Source organism: Oncorhynchus kisutch, linkage group LG14 (assembly GCF_002021735.2).
Source record: "Oncorhynchus kisutch isolate 150728-3 linkage group LG14, Okis_V2, whole genome shotgun sequence".
Taxonomy (NCBI): Eukaryota; Metazoa; Chordata; class Actinopteri; order Salmoniformes; family Salmonidae; genus Oncorhynchus; species Oncorhynchus kisutch.
This window is the reverse complement of record NC_034187.2, coordinates 70,703,923-70,720,803: the sequence shown is the minus strand read 5'-3', so window position 1 is coordinate 70,720,803 and position 16,881 is coordinate 70,703,923. Positions and strand designations below refer to the sequence as shown.

At 42.0% G+C, this 16,881-nt stretch overlaps 2 protein-coding genes across 9 annotated transcripts in view; one reads left to right on the top strand and one right to left on the bottom strand.

The window, feature by feature from the left end:
• The window catches only part of LOC109903409 (heat shock factor protein 1), a 31,593-nt gene extending 24,599 nt beyond the window's left edge, over window positions 1–6,994 (bottom strand). For 6 of the 7 annotated variants that reach the window (XM_020500091.2, XM_020500092.2, XM_020500093.2 and 3 more), the window contains exons 1-4: window positions 6,571–6,993; window positions 2,161–2,269; window positions 1,545–1,681; window positions 718–842 (exon numbers count right to left, since the gene is read on the bottom strand). In XM_020500091.2, the coding sequence (XP_020355680.1) occupies window positions 718–842; window positions 1,545–1,681; window positions 2,161–2,269; window positions 6,571–6,696 (497 nt within the window). In that variant the 5' untranslated portion in view covers window positions 6,697–6,993. Of the gene's footprint in view, window positions 1–717; window positions 843–1,544; window positions 1,682–2,160; window positions 2,270–6,570 lie in introns of all 7 variants that reach the window. The other variant, XM_020500095.2, reaches the window with a different exon arrangement.
• Window positions 6,995–7,287: 293 nt separating this feature from the next.
• LOC109903411 (ribosome biogenesis protein bop1) overlaps window positions 7,288–16,881 on the top strand; it is a 111,063-nt gene continuing 101,469 nt past the window's right edge. The window contains exon 1 of one of the 2 annotated variants that reach the window (XM_031788872.1): window positions 7,288–7,442. In XM_031788872.1, the coding sequence (XP_031644732.1) occupies window positions 7,344–7,442 (99 nt within the window). In that variant the 5' untranslated portion in view covers window positions 7,288–7,343. The remainder of the gene's footprint in view (window positions 7,443–16,881) is intronic. The other variant, XM_031788871.1, reaches the window with a different exon arrangement.

Below are 16,881 nucleotides of genomic sequence, written 5' to 3'. Positions count from 1 at the left end.
AAAGATGACCGGAGAAAAGTACAGAGAGATCCTTGATGAAAACCTGCTCCAGAGCGCTCAGGACCTCAATCTGGCGCGAGGGTTCACCTTCCAACAGGACAACGACACTAAGAACACACTCAAGACAACGCAGGAGTGGCTTCAGGACAAGTGTCAATGTCCTTGAGTGGCCCAGCAAGAACCCGGCCTTGAACCTGATCGAACATCTCTGGAGGGACCTGAAAATAGCTGTGCAGCAACGCTCCCCATCCAACCTGACAGAGCTTGAGAGGATCTGCAGAGAATGGGAGAAACTCCCCAAATAAAGGTGTGTCAAGCTTGTAGCGTCATATCCAAGAAGACTCAAGGCTGTAATCGCTATCAAAGGTGCTTCAACAAAGTACTGAGTAAAGGGTCTGAATACTTAAGTAAATGTGATCGTTTTTTTTATTTTGAAAAAATTGGCAGAAAAAAAATCTAAAAGCCTGTTTTGTTTTTCCATTATGGGGCATTGTTACAACCTTACTCAAATGTAACAAAATTTGGAAAATGTCAAGGGGTCTGAATACTTTCCGAATGCACTGTATGTGTATTTGGGGGTTATACTTTGCACTATACTTGTCAGACCTTTTGTTGATTTTGTTCATTTCAATTTATTAGTTAAGTCGAGTCAACCGTCCAATACGCGTGAGAATGAGTCACAATATGAATCAGAATGTGCCTCAATGTTTCACTTACTGCTTCATGGCGATGATTTGGGAGTCTATGGTCTCCTGCTTGCCCTTTATGTGCTGCACATTGGTCAGGATTTTTGAGACATCGTCTGAGCTCATCTTAAGCTCATCATGTTTAACATTGGACACCTGAGGGGGAGGGAGAACATGACGAAATGGTTAACGCAAACTGTTAAAGGGAGGCGGGAAAGAGATAAAAACAAGCCTTCAGTGTAGGCCTTGGCCCTGACTTGAACCCTGAGGGATAGATCATGGAAACACAATGAAAGTGTATGATTCGGTATTCAGTTTTTAGCCTGAACTGGTCAGTTGGCCAGAGGCAGACTATATCAAGGTGCAGATGGAAACAGCAGTAAATCAGTGGACTGAGCGGAGCAGAAAGTGACTGCATTAAAGGGTCCGGCAACGTCAGATTACAAGCTCCCTGGCCTGCTTTCTCTAATCCACCCATCCCCAGATGGCAGGCTCCACAGAGACCACTAGATTAGCTCAATCTGTCACAGGAGTGGAGGGGAGCAGAGAGAAAAATCAGGCCAAGCAGGCCATGCACTGGGAGCTTATGCTGTCGGTCTGACATGCTGTCTGTCTGAGGAGCATCCCAATAGGTTTCTCTATGAGGAGTTTTACTGAGGCTTTCCATGTGTGTTTTCTACAGGGAGTTGGCTACATAGTTCTGACTATAAATGTAACATATTTGTAATACTTTCTTAACTAATACTGTTTGGGCTATGTAAAGCCTATTTAAAAAACTGTTTGGAGTTGAGTATGAAGAAGGGCATGATACATGAATCAGAAATATCACGATGATCAACTTTATCATTTTGCACTTACATTGGTAACTTTCCGTTTGATATTTTCCAGCAGATGTTCTTGTCCGCGAAGGAAGTAGGGATGCTGGAATTCAGTGTCGTCCTTCTCGGGCTTCACCAGGCCGCCCTGCTCAATGTGAACTACTTTGCGGAAGCCATCTGTAGAAAGAAAAAAACACCGTTTTGACTAAGACATACCATTCAATTATTAGAGATACGTGAAATTTACATAGGCAAGTTTCAGAAACAAAAAATACAGGCTGATTTCTAAGTCACTGTATGCAATCATATCCTCCTAGCCTTTTCAGTCTTAATAAATAACATGCAAGTGGATTACAAAACCAAAGAAACAAAAAAATCTCAAGGATTTCAGAAAAATAAACGTGGTTGCATCTACCTCAACTTCTGAGAAATAGCCGCTAATAAAAATAATTCCTTGGTTGAGTCTATTTAAAGGCTCATTACAATATAAGCAAATAATTTGCAGAATCTACCGCACAGCCAAAACCGATAAGTGAAAGTTCTGTGGACAGAATGCTAAACTGGAGAAACATAAAAAGTATAAGCAAATCAAATGAAGCTGCTATGAAGATTTCATTGCTATGCCTAACGTATTAAATACATGAATGACAACTCACACATATTGAGCTGGCGCACAAAGCTGGCCATGTTATTGTGTTTAAAATACTTGGGAAGCACCTCCTTGGAGAATCGGCACTGATCAAACACATGGAAGCTGTTGCCATTCTGTAAAGGAAGAACATTAACAGTTAAAGAATTAATCGCACAACCCCAGTTTACCTTAGCTAGGCCCTATGTACTGAGAATGTACTAAGAATTAGGTTAAGCTGCCTTGGGTGGCTTACAACAAAGCTAAACAACATTGGGTCTGATAAAGTCTCTAACTAAACTCTGTGACTATGGCGAGTCTCTGGCAATGGTTTACAGGTTGAATAATTATGAAATACCACATTGGCAATGTAAAGAGACAAAGAGAACCCCCTGAAACATTTAAAGGCAGAGCATTCCAATACCTGTATTGATATCCTAATTAGTAGTTCAACATGTAGTTGATTTATTTGAACATAACCTGAATATTCTGGGGACATTCACACAATCTGGGAGGGCATCATGACGCAATAAGGGCTGAACAGATGGAAAAGTGAAATGGTCCAGTGTAGGAGAATAGAAGTGTTTTGCCTGAATGTTAGTTTGTTATTTAGCCATCTATTCATTTTTGGGAAATGGATGCTGAGAGAAGTCAGCTGCTTGGATCAGAGGCCATGAACATATAGGAGGAGGCTTTTGGATAGACATGAGAGGCTGCACACGCAGGGTTTTCTCCTACCCAGAGCTTTCAAGTTTTTTGGGGGAACTTTATTACAATTTTTGGAAACTTCAGATTATCACAGGCGTCTGTCTAATTGTCTCTGGCCCTGTGTGGCCTTATCAAATGTAAAATAAGCAATAATCAAATAATATGATTTTAAAACTGAATGACAAAGCTGTAAAATATTATCCTAAATATAAACAACCAACTTAGTGAATACCATTGGTGTTTAATGAGGCTTTTAGCATGAAATATCCTTGTTTATATATATTTTTTACACATTTATTTGACTATGTCAATATGTCTTTGTTGTTAATGTTTTGGTGCCAAAGTCAATCGTTGGAAGAGCGGTAGAGTTAATTGAAAATAATGCCATTGTTGATTATATGCTTTTTTCATTCATTACTATATTTTCTCTTGAACCATATGGTCTATCCCAACGTTTCCCAAACTAGGGTGATGTGGGGTCGCCTGATTTGAAAATGGAATCGCGAGAGAAACTACAGGAAAAATATATAATAATTGAACCAGGGTCACATCAGTAACCTCCGAAAGCCACTAGATGCAGTTATAATAAACAGAGCAGTTTCTGTTTTCTTCCTACAAATGTGGCTCAGTCTTTTGAATGGTTTAAGCTACAACATAGTATGACCCCATCACAGGGGGTTGGAACCATGCAGTTTATTACCTAAATCAAATCATTTATGATGAACTTCACAGGGTGGTGAAAGTGCACCGTGTTCTTGATGCTCATTTCCAATGAATATCAAAGGTCTGATTCTGGTGGGATGATGATTTATGCCTGACAAATACAAATATTTGCATGAATAATCTCATAATGTAGACTTGACTACCCACAGAGTATCTGCAAACTGTTGGTTAGAGTGCAGGTGCCAAAATCAGAGGAGGCACATTTCAGACCCTTTGCTATGAGACTCGTCCTGCTTCCATTGATCATCCTTGAGATGTTTCTACAACTTGATTGGAATCCACCTGAGGTAAATTTAATTGATTGGAGATGAATTGGAAAGCCACACACCTGTCTACATTAGGTCCCACAGTTGACAGTGCATGTCCGAGCAAAAACCAAGCCATGAGGTTGAAGGAATTGTCCCTAGAGCACCGAGACAGAATTGTGTCGAGGCACAGATCAGGGGAAGGGTTCCAAAAAATGTCTGTAGCATTGAAGGTCCACAAGAACAGTGGCCTCCATAATTCTCAAATGGAAGAAGATTGGAACCACAAAGACTCTTCCTAGAACTGTCCGTCCGGCCAACCTGAGCAATCGGGGGAGAATGGCCTTGGTCAAGATGACCAAGAACCCAATGGTCACTCTGACAGAGCTCCAGAGTTCCTCTGTGGAGATGGGAGAACCTTCCAGAAGAAAAATAATCTCTGTAGCACTCTATTAATCCAGATTTTATGTTAGTGGCCAGACGGAAGGCACTCCTCAGTAAAAGGCACATGACAGCCCACTTGGATTTTGCCAAAAGGCACGTAAAGACTCTCAGACCATGAGAAACAAGATTCTCTGGCCTGATGAAACCAAGATTGAATTATTTGGCATGAATGCCAAGCGTCACGTCTGGAAGAAATCTGGCACCATCCCTACGGTGAAGCATGATGGTGGCAGCATCATCATGCTAAGGGGATGTTTTTCAGAGGCAGAACTGGGAGACTAGTCAGGATCGAGGGAAAGATTAACAGAGCAAAGTACAGAGAGATCCTTGACGAAAACCAAGTCCAGAGCACTCAGCAGGACCTCAGACTGGAGCGAAGGTTCACCTTCCAACAGGACAACAACCCTAAGCACACATCCAAGACAACGCAGGAGTGACTTCGTGACAAGTCTCTGAATGTCCTCGAGTGGCCCAGCAAGAGCCCGGACTTGAACCCAATTGACCTGAAAATAGATGTGAAGCGACGCTCCCAAATCCAACCTGACAGAGCTTGAGAGGATCTGCAGAGAAGAATAGGAGAAACTCCCCAAATACAGGTGTGCCAAACTTGTTGAATCATACCCAAGAAGACTCCAGGCTGTAATCACTGCCAAAGGTGATTCAACAAAGTAATGGGTAAAAGGTCTGAATACTTATGTAAATGTGATATCAGTTTATAAATGTACTAAATTTGCCAACATTTCTAAACATATTTTTGCTTCATCATTATGGGTTGTTGTATGCAGATTTTCAAATAAGGCTGTAATTTAACATGTGGAAGAAGTCAAGGGGACTGAATACTTTCCCAATGCCCTGTACGTACAGATTAAAAATATAAACTTTACATTTAATAGCGAATATGCCCACTGTAGTATTAGCACATGCATTCTAGCCAACAGCTCGCAGACACAGTGCATGTATAGTCTACATGATGAGATTGTCAAACGGCAGCCAAGCCTAGATGATCATGTCACCAGAATAAGACCCTCAATGTTTATTGGAAAGGGGCATCACGCTCATCACCTTGCACTTTCACCACCCTGTGAAGTTCATTTAATCTGTAGCCTAATAAACTACATGCTTTCCCAACTAATCATAGTGGGAGGACCATACATGTCATTGCGTGACTCCAAGTTTACTTCGATATGATGAATATTATCAGCCCATAAGAGTTCACTGACATTTCTCACATAATAGATTTTTCCGACAAAAAGATTCCACCTTCTCTAGCGTGTTTTGTCTCCAGTGGCAAAGTTCACCCACAAATGTTTCCAACAGGCCTTTGGCAAAAAATAATATCTGTTGTGTATATTACTAGCACAAAGGTTGGTTGGAAACGTAGTTAATTATGCTTTTTTTTCTACACAGAAGATCATAGGACGTTATCAGGCAATAATTTTGTAATACATTTGATGAATTTCAGTCACTTCAAACCATAGCTTCTTCCTTCAGATTGAAATACTGTCAAAAGTACTGTCAGACTGGTTTGCAATTATGTCATAGTCCCAATTAAAAAAGTAAACATTGGCCGTTGATAACATCGCTTTTAGTTTAACATGGTGGGGTAGCGAATAAAAAATATAAATAAAATAGTTGCTAGCAATGTCTGGAAAAAGGCTGTCAAATTGCCACACAGACAATGCAACAGCGGCATGATACACATATTCATCATCCATTTCTCAAATTTGTTATAGAGCCACACCCCCCTTTTCTCACACCCCCTTTTCTCATAACCATGCTAGCTAGTTTCAATGAATGTCTGGTTTTGTTTGCATGGCTGTTTGACACAAACCGCTAGTTGCTGTGTCCAGAGTTCCCCAAATTAGCTGGCTGCAGACAGGGATTGCTAACATAGCTAGCCAGCTAACGATAATTGACACCCAGCAACAGCTGAAGCTTGGAATGACCAATGCACCGACCACGAAGCTCCCCTGGCAGTTGCTGCCCAGACAAACGTGTCACCTTCACATTTGACCAAATTAAGTTGGCTAGATAACTAGTTAGCTGGTTCGTAACATCTTTCTGACTCAGTCCAACCAACTCGTATAATCTGGTTTGCAAGCTAGCTACCAAGGCTAACTGATGTGGTTTATCATATAGTTAGCTAGTTATAGTTAACGGTGTCTGTGTTAAATTATGTCCCGATAGTTAGCTAACATATTGAATGACATTTAGATAGCAAATGTCTAGAAAGTGAACCAAGTCGATATACAAAGTAAGGTGTCCAGCAGCTAGGTAGTAGGTTAGTTAGCATTAGTAACGTTCGCTAGCTAACTCACTGGGCTCCAGCAGATTAGAGGATCGGTGTCAGGATCCTCAACAAGAGTCCAAAGTTTTGTGAGAAATGCAGGTACGTTATTCCCACTGACAACGACCCCAACAGACCCACCAACGTGAAACTCCATTATCAACGAAAATGACAAGAATCGCTTGAAAAGTTGATAAACTCCCAAAATAGCCAACAAGGGATGAGAACTCCAGAGAAAAGAAAATCCAAAACACAGCGCAATCTTTGCTGTAACAACTATGCAATTTCTTTGGAAATTCTTCTTATCTTAACACAAACAAAAATATTTCGAAGACTTTTAGCTAATTGAGAAACTATTATAAGTGGAAGTATCCATCAAATCGACAAATCTAAACAACTGCGTAGAGAAAGGCCATTGCACAGGCGCATGGTGGTCGCCATTTTGTGACCTCATCAGGGAGGAAAACAAATGTCCACCAAAAACAACCAAAGTGTCATGAATTAAATGCCTTAATAGTACTACTGTTGATTATATAATAATATAACACAAGATGAAATAAAATATATGAAATACACAAAAATGTACCTTTAAACTTTGACCTCCAATTTTTTCAGACCCTATACATTTGCAGCATATTTACGGTAATTAATTTGAGCTATAACATTATGTAATTATCTATTATGAAATAATTACAGACCCATGTTTTTAATCGCTTTAGAAAATTGCAGTTTTAAAACGCTCTCAACTTTCAACTTTGACCTCTTTCGGAATCCCACATGTTCGGCTGTTGATGTACAAGAAGCATGCCTACTGTAACTCTAGAATCACAGAAAAACGGAACCATGAGTAAAGCTAAAGTAAAGAGTGCGAAGAAAAGAGCTGCTGAAGAGGACAATGACCAGGTAGGAAAAGTATTTCTGAAATGTATATTCGGTATTAAAAAGGGTAAAGCATTGCTAACCAGCTAGCTAACGTTTGTTATGTAGGGAAATGTGGATGTGCAAGCTCAAACCCCGCAGGTTTTTTAACTACTTTTTTGTCAATCACCCCCAGATGTATTAGCTAATAAAATAGTACAATGTTTTTGTATAAACAGTAACGAATGGTCTGTCTCACCTAGCAAACATGCTTGCTGCACAGTCAGTATAGTCCATGATGAGCCAGACCCCCACATTTGTGTTGTCGGACTCACTTGGGGTGACTGTCTTAATGCTATTTCCCTAGGGTTGGAAATTGTGTGATAGCAGTGTAGTAATTGGAGCGTCTGTGTGTTAACTCTTTTTTTTTCATCACATTCATTTTTCCCATATGGTTTTTATGCCTGTTTTGTTAGGATATCAAATAAAGTGTTTTGTCCGTGCTGATTAACAGTGAAAATCTTACTTATGGGCTGTTCCCAACAATGCAGAGAGAGAGGGGGGATAACATCAGGAATAAATACACAATGAGTAACGATAACTTGGCTATAAACACGTCGATGTGCATGGGTACTAGGTAGTTGAGGTAGATATGTACAAATAGGATGGCATAAAGTGACTAGGGTGACAGTATAGATAATAAACTAACAGCAGCATATGTGATGAGTTAGTCAAATTGTCCGGGTACCGATTTGTTAACTATCTTATGGCTTGGGTAGAAGCTGTTCAGAGTCCTGTTTTTCCCAGACTTGTTGCATCCGTACCGCTTTCCATGCATTAGCAGAGAGAAGAGTCTGACACCGCCTGGTATAGAGATCCTGGATGGCAGGGAGCTTGGCTCCAGTGATGTACTGGGCTGTACACACTACCCTGTGTAGCACCTTATGGTCGGAATCCAAGCAGTTGCCATGCCAAGCAGTGCTGCAGCAAAGTCAAGATGCTCTCAATGATGTAGCTGTAGAACGTTGTTGAGCATCTGGGGGCCCACGCTAAAACTTTTCGGCCACCTGAGGGGGAAGAGGCGTTGTCATGCCCTCTTCTTGACTGTTGGTGCGTGTGTGGACACAGGGAAACTTTAAGCTCTCAACTTGCTCCACTACAGCCCTGTGGATGGGGGTGTGCTTGGCCCTCCATTTCCTGTAGTCCATGATCAGCTCCTTTTGTCTTGTTGAGAGAGAGGTTGTTGTTGTTGTTGTCCTTGCACCACACTGCCAGGTCACTGACCATCTCCCTGTAGGCTGTCACGTCATCGGTGATCAAGCCTACCACCGCTGTGTAGTTGGCAAACTTAATTATGGTGTTTGAATTAGAGGTCGACCGATTATGATTTTTCAACGTCGATACCGATTTTTCAAACGCCGATATCGGCCGATTTAAATGTTTTATATTTTTTATTTGTAATAATGACAATTACAACAATACTTAATTAACACTTATTTTAACTTAATATAATACATCAATGAAATAAATTGAAACCTGTTCGATTTGGTTTAAATAATGCAAAAACAAAGTGTTGGAGAAGAACGTAAAAGTGCAATATGTGCTATGTAAGAAAGCTAACGTTCCAGTTCCTTGCTCAGAACATATGAAAGCTGGTGGTTCCTTTTAACATGAGTCTTCAATATTCCCAGGTAAGAAGTTTTAGGTTGTAGCTATTATAGGACTATTTCCCTCTATACCATTTGTATTTCATTAACCTTTGACTATTGGATGTTCTTATAGGCACTTTAGTATTGCCAATGTAACAGTACAGCTTCCGTCCCTCTTCTCGCTCCTCCCTGGGCTCAAACCAGCAACACAATGACAACAGCCACCACATCGAAGCAGCGTTACCCATGCAGAGCAAGGGAAACAACCACCCTAAGGCTCAGAGCGAGTGAAGTTTGAAGCGCTATTAGCGCGCGCTAACTAGCCAGCCATTTCACTTCGGTCACACCAGCCTCATCTCTGGAGTTGATAGGTTTGAAGTCATAAACAGCGCAATGCTTGACGCACAACGAAGAGCTGCTGGCAAAATGCAGGAAAGTGCTGTTTGAATGAATGTTTACGCGCCAACTTCTGCCCCCCCCCCCGCAGCTACTCGCCCAAGCCTCCCCAGCTTCTCCTTTACCCAAATCCAGATAGCAGATGTTCTGAAAGAGCTGCAAAACCTGGACCCGTACAAATCAGCTGGTCTTGACAATCTGGACCCTCTATTTCTGAAACTATCTGCCTCCATTGACGCAACCCCTATTACCAGCCTGTTCAACCTCACACTGCTATGCTTTATCTTGGCCAGGTCGCAGTTGTAAATGAGAACGTGTTCTCAACTAGCCTACCTGGTTAAATAAAGGTTAAAATTAAAAAATAAAACTTAGATACTTGTATGCTGAGTCAGATTATATGCAACACAGGACACACTAGATAATATCTAGTAATATCATCAACCATGTGTAGTTAACTAGTGATTATTATTGATTGTTTTTATAAGATAAGTTTAATGCTAGCTAGCAACTTACCTTGGCTTACTGCATTTGCGTAACAGGCAGTCAGTCTCCTTGTGGAGTGCAACGAGAGAGAGGCATGTCGTTATTGCGTTGGACTAGTTAACTATACGGTTGCAAGATTGGATCCCCCGAGCTGACAAGGTGAAAATCTGTCTTTCTGCCCCTGAACGAGGCAGTTAACTATTGACCACCGTTCCTAGGCAGTCATTGAAAATATGAATGTGTTCTTAACTGACTTGCCTAGGTAAAAATACTAAATAAAGGTGTAAAAAATAAAAAAAATAGGCAAATCGGCACCCAAAAATACAGATTTCCGATTGTTATGAAAACCTGAAATCGGCCCTAATTAATCGGCCATTCCGATTAATCGGTCGACCTCTAGTTTGAATCCTGTGTGACCATGCAGTCGTGGGTAAACAGAGAGTACAGGAAGGGAGTAGGCACGCACTACTGAGATTTTGTTGCTTAGGCCACCCCCAGGAGGTGAGGATATCAGGACGTCCAGGCGAGGGAGGTTTTTAATCCCAGGGTCCTTAGTTTAGTGATGAGCTTGGATGGCACTATGGTGTTGAACGCTTAACTGTAGTCAATGAACAGCTTTCTCACATAGGTGTTTGTTTTGTCCAGATAGTAAAGAGCAGTGTGGATTGCAATAGAGATTGCGTGACCTGTCGATCTGTTGCGGCAGCATATGAATTGGAGTGGTTTCAGGGTGTCTGGGTTGATTGTGTTTATGAGCCATGACCAGCCTGTCAAAGCATTTCATGGCTACAGATGTGAGTGCTTCAATATCGCCGGATAGTCATTTAGACAGGTTACCGTGGCTTTCTTGGGCACAGGGACTATAGTGGTCTGCTTGAAACATGGAGTTATTACAGACTGGGTCAGGAAAAGGTTGAAAATGTCTGTGAAGACACTTTCCAGTTGGTCAGCGCATGCTCTTGAGTAGGCAACCTGGTAATCTGTCTGGCCCTGCGGTCTTTTGAATGTTTACCTGTTTAAAAGGTCCTTACTCACATCGGCTACGGAGAGTGTGATCACACATTCACCCGGAACAGCTGGTGCTCTCATGCATGGTTCAGTGTTGCTCTCATGCATGGTTCAGTGTTGCTAGCCTCAACGTGAGCATAAAAGGTATTTAGCTCGTCTGGTAGGCTCACGTCACTGGGCAACTAGCGGCTGGGTTTCCCTTTATAATCTGTGATAATAGCCACATCCGACGAGCGTTAGACCCGGTGTAGTAGGATTTGATCTTGGTACTTTATTGATGGGTTGCTTATTTGATGGTTCATTGGAGGGTGTGGCGCAAGGCCTAAAATGTTCTTTTGGTTCCACTAGCCACTGTGACGGGTAGATTTTAAAATATACCAGCCACTCAGATATCTTACCAGCCAAAATATTTGCTTCTATAAAAAAAACGGATGAGCGGACTTTAATGTTTCTTGAACAATAAATGTATTACTAGTCAAATGTAATGTGTTATATTGTTTGTCTTTTAACCAAAATTTTACAGATGAGACATGTTTACCACAGGAGGCTGCTGAGGGGAGACTGGCTCATAATATTGTCTGGAATGGAGCAAATGGAGTTGCATCAGACAGCTGAACCATGTATTTGATACAATTCCACTTATTCCTGCACCAGTCAATACCACAAGCCCGTTCTCCCCAATTAAGGTGCCACCAGCCTCCTGTGCTGTTCACCTACCACTTTTAATAGCACCACGACTGTGTAGCTTATTCTCTTGGTGTAGCAGGCCAGCCTCTGGTAAAATGTACTTTAAGACATTAGGAAATGTAGCTGGCTACATTATTTCTATAATAGACTTAATCATTAGAAATGATAGCGTTGTACTTCTGTTGTCATCTGATGAAAATGAAGCTATTTTCTGCCGAATGTGTTGCACTAATGTATTTTCTGTGAAGGAAAACTATAGTTGCACGTCCCTGATCACTATATTGAAGCAAAAAAAGACTGTTGTACTTTCAATATAAAACGAGACCCCTGTCAATACATAGCTGGACACATCTGCTCCAGCTTTCTCCTATTGTGCTTTTTAAAAACAAACACGTGACTAGCTCAACTGTGCTGGGGTACTACGTAGGTATATGCTTCATAACCCTTTGATGCGTACGATCACATATTTGTGATCATTGTTGAGTGGTCAATGCAGCGTACGATCTCATGTGATTGGAACAGTAGCAACACAACGTACAGAGCAACAAATGTGTCTAAACATCATTGTTGTCTGAACAGCATCTAAATGTTTTTTTGCACTGATAGAAAATAAAGGTCTTAAACTTTATTCCTCAATTTTACCTTTTTATTGTAAAAGATAAATGCAAACTACAACATCCATTCATCACACGGAACACACATCCACAGCCAAACTCATAACATAAACCAGTCTAAATAACAGGTTGCGCTGACAAAAACCAAAACGTGAGTTAGCGACCTAACAGCTAGACTAGTTTACAATATACCATATCTCTGGTGAGCACAAGAAACTAATGTAATGTTGTTTAGAAAAGAAATGCGTGTCAGATAAGCTAACAGCAGATAAATTCTTTGATGGCTGCCATGTTTGTTTACGTTTGACAAGCGAAAACTCCCTAATCTCAGAATGCCATTTACTATAATGCCGCATTCAAAACAACTGGGAACTCAGAAATTTCCGACGTCATTGATTTCAAAGCCTCCGACTAGGGGAAAATGAATTTGAACGGTCGTCCAACTCATAATTCCAACTCTGGGCCTCTTTCTAGAGCTATGACTTTCCGATCACTGATGTCATGATTTTACCTTGTATTTTTCAGAGTTCCCAGTTGTTTTGAATGCGGCATAAGACGCAAGTAAGCAAAGTCAAAGATGGGGGGTGGAAATGGGGAAATTATTGTGCGGGGATATGATGGTTGAAATATTACTATGATGGGGGAATTTATCAAAAGTGGGGTGAACACAGGAGACGTTTATCATCTAAATAAAACCCCTGGAAAGGAGGTCTGAGCTAGCAACCCAGAGTAACCATAGGTTAATCAGATAGTGATGAGTTATATCTGTGTGTGTGTGTGTCCAAACCTTCTGAACTGTGAGGAAAATGGTGCCCACCACAACCTTGAAGGCAATGAACATCGCACACCTCCCCAAGATGCTGGTGCTTCTGTCTATCTTGTGGGCTGTGAGGAAGAAGAGGTTAAAGGAGAGGAGGATGCTCCCCGCTGCTGGAGATTCTGTCACTTCACACCATCAGAGAGAGACTTCAATGACACCATGTCTGGCCTCCAAAGCACCCTGCCTAGAGTCAGAATGTTTTAAAAGGTTCATTGATGAGGAATTGGTGGAGAGTGTGGTGCAGGAAACTAACAGGTATGCCCATTTTTATGTTACAGAAAGACCCAGGGCTCTCTTCAAATTGATCAAAATTCTGAATGCTTTTAGCCCACTAAATATTCATATTTCTTTGCAGGTATTCTCATGAACTAAAAGAGAAGACTGCCCCTGGTGTAAAAGGGAAGCTCTCAAAATGGGTGAACACTACCATCAGTGAAATGTATACCTTCCTGGTCACGGTGCTGCTGATGGGGCTAGTGAAGAAGGGCCCTGAGGGACTACATGCTGCAGACCCCCCTTTTTCTCCAAACCTTTACTCCCAGGACCGCTTCCTTGTCTTGCTGAGAGTGCTCCACTTTGAACAATGCCACTGCCAACAAAATTAGGAATGTCCTGGGCAGCTTTACCGGGGCATTTGGAAGAGTGTTTGTTCCTCACAAGGACTTGTGCATTGATGGTTTGGAAAGGAAGGCTTGCATTCTGCCAACACATCCCATCAAAGTGCCACAGATTTGGAGGTGTTTGTTTTATGTGACTGTCTGACAGGATATGTATAGGACCTGATCATCTACTGCGGCACCACCACAGATGAGGTATTTTGGTATATCTGGATCAGTGTTAATCACCATGCTGCAGCCTTACCTCAAAGGGGCACACTGTATTTGTGGACAACTGGTACAGTAGCCCTACCCTTTTGAGTGAGAACACAGGGGCCTGTGGTACAGTTACATCCAACAGGAAGGGGATGCCAATATTCAAAAATAAGACAAAATGGCAAAATGGACATGCAGAACTGTTTGCCAGAAAACCCCCTCAAAATGGTACAAGAAACAATATATTTTTTTAAATAGCTCTCAACGGCCACGTTGTCCCCCGGCAGGTCACAGGACAGGTGATCTCCTACCTGCAGTACAGCATAAACCTGATGCAGCAGCCCCTTGAGGACTACCACCCCCTCGTCCTTCTGCTGGGGGCTGGCCTGCCTATGACAATCCTCTACGCTTCACTGGACGCCACTTTCCAAATGATGTCCCCCAGAACGCCCTGCAAGGAAAAAGCATGAGGCACTGCAAGATCTGTCTACAATCTACCTGACGACAGAAAAGGATGTTGACCAAGTACATCTGTGAGCTATGTGATACAGCCTGGTGTGCAATTCCTTGCTTTGGCAAGGACCATTTGATTGATTTGACCACACCCTTAAGCACTACTAAGTGGAAAGTAGGCTGACAGTGGCTGATACAATTTATGTTGATATTTAAAAATATATATTTATAATTTTGAAATTTATGACTTGAGATGTTTGTTGGTGGGTGGGAATGTTCCAAAAATATGTTACATGTTTGTTTACCTGAAATGAAAACTTCTGTTTGACTCCTGGGTTCTATTTTTGAAATAAAACAGAACAAGAAAAGTATAATCAACTTTTGTTATTCTTTGATTTATAACGCTTTCTCAAATAAAATAAAAATCATTTGGCCAAATGGTTGTTGGCTAGGAAAAATATGATTTGATTTTTTACATCAAATCATTTTCACTAGCCAACAACCTTTAGGCTAGTCTAGACTACTTTAGACTTGAACACGATTTGAGTTGTTACAGTACATTAACTTTTCCTATGAATATACTGTATAGTTAGTAGTATTTGAAGTTTATACAAATGTAACCATGTTTTGGAAGGAGAGCGATAGCTGGTCCACCCAAATAACACTCAGCCTGTAGATGGCGCCAAAGTATTAACCTAGATAATCCTGTCGAGCTCCATAGTTTACGAAAACCCATTATCTACAACCTTGCTTCAAATCAAATTGATTTAAATAGCCCTTTGTACATCAGCTGATATCTCAAAGTACTGTACAGAAACCCAGCCTAAAACCCCAAACCGCAAGCAATGCAGGTGTTGAAGCACGGTGGCTAGGAAAAACTCCCTAGAAAGGCCAAACCGTAGGAAGAAACCTAGAGAGAAACCAGGCTATGAGGAATGGCCAGTCCTCTTCTGGCTGTGCCGGGTGGAGATTATAACAGAACATGGCCAAGATGTTCAAATGTTCTTAAATTACCAGCATGGTCAAATAATAATAATAATCACAGGCAGAACAGTTGACACTGGAGCAGCAGCACGGCCAGGTGGACTGGGGACAGCAAGGAGTCATCATGCCAGGTAGTCCTGAGGCATGGTCCTAGGGCTCAGGTCCTACGAGAAAGAAAGAGAGAATTAGAGAGAGCATACTTAAATTCACACAGGACACCGGATAAGACAGGAGAAGTACTCCAGATATAACAAACTGACCCTAGCCCCCCGACACAAACTACTGCAGCATAAATACTGGAGACTGAGACAGGAGGGGTCAGGAGACACTGTGGCACCAGCCAATGATACCTCCAGACAGGGCCAAACAGGAAGGCTATAACCCCACCCACTTTGCCAAAGCACAGCCCCCACACCACTAGAGGGATATCTTCAACCACCAACTTACCATCCTGAGACAAGGCCGAGTATAGCCCACAAAGATCTCCGCCACGGCACAACCCAAGGGGGGGCGCCAACCCAGACAGGAAGATCACGTCAGTGACTCAACCCACTCAGGTGACGCCCCCCTCCTAGGGACGGCATGAAAGAGCACCAGTAAGCCAGTGACTCAGCCCCTGTAATAGGTTTAGAGGCAGAGAATCCCAGTGGAAAGAGGGGAACCCGCCAGGCAGAGACAGCAAGGGCAGTTCGTTGCTCCAGAGCCTTTCCGTTCACCTTCACACTCCTGGGCCAGACTACACTCAATCATATGACCCACTGAAGAGACGAGTCTTCAGTAAAGACATAAAGGTTGAGACCGAGTCTGCGTCTCTCACATGGGTAGGCAGACCATTCCATAAAAATGGAGCTCTATAGGAGAAAGCCCTGCCTCCAACTGTTTGCTTAGAAATTATAGGGACAATTAGGAGGCCTGCGTCTTGTGACCGTAGCGTACGTGTAGGTATGTACGACCAAATCAGAGAGATAGGTAGGAGCAAGCCCATGTAATGCTTTGTAGGTTAGCAGTGAAACCTTGAAATCAGCCTTTGCCTTGACAGGAAGCCAGTGTAGGGAGGCTAGCACTGGAGTAATATGATAACATTTTTGTTGGTTCTAGTCAGGATTCTAGCAGCCGTATTTAGCACTAACTGAAGTTTATTTAGTGCTTTATCCGGGTAGCCGGAAAGTAGAGCATTGCAGTAGTCTAACCTAGAAGTAACAAAAGCATGGATTAATTTTTCTGCATTTTTGGACAGTGTTTCTGATTTTTGCAATGTTACGTAGATGGAAAAAAAGCTGTCCTTGAAACAGTCTTGATATGTATGTCAAAAGAGAGATCAGGGTCCAGAGTAACGCCGAGGTCCTTCACAGTTTTATTTGAGACGACTGTACAACCATTAAGATTAATTGTCAGATTCAACAGAAGATCTCTTTGTTTCTTGGGACCTAGAACAAGCATCTCTGATTTTCCCAAGTTTAAAAGTAGAAAGTTTGCAGCCATCCACTTCCTTATGTCTGGAACACAGGCTTCTAGCGAGGGCAATTTTGGGGCTTCACCATGTTTCATTGAAATGTACAGCTGTGTGTCATCCGCATA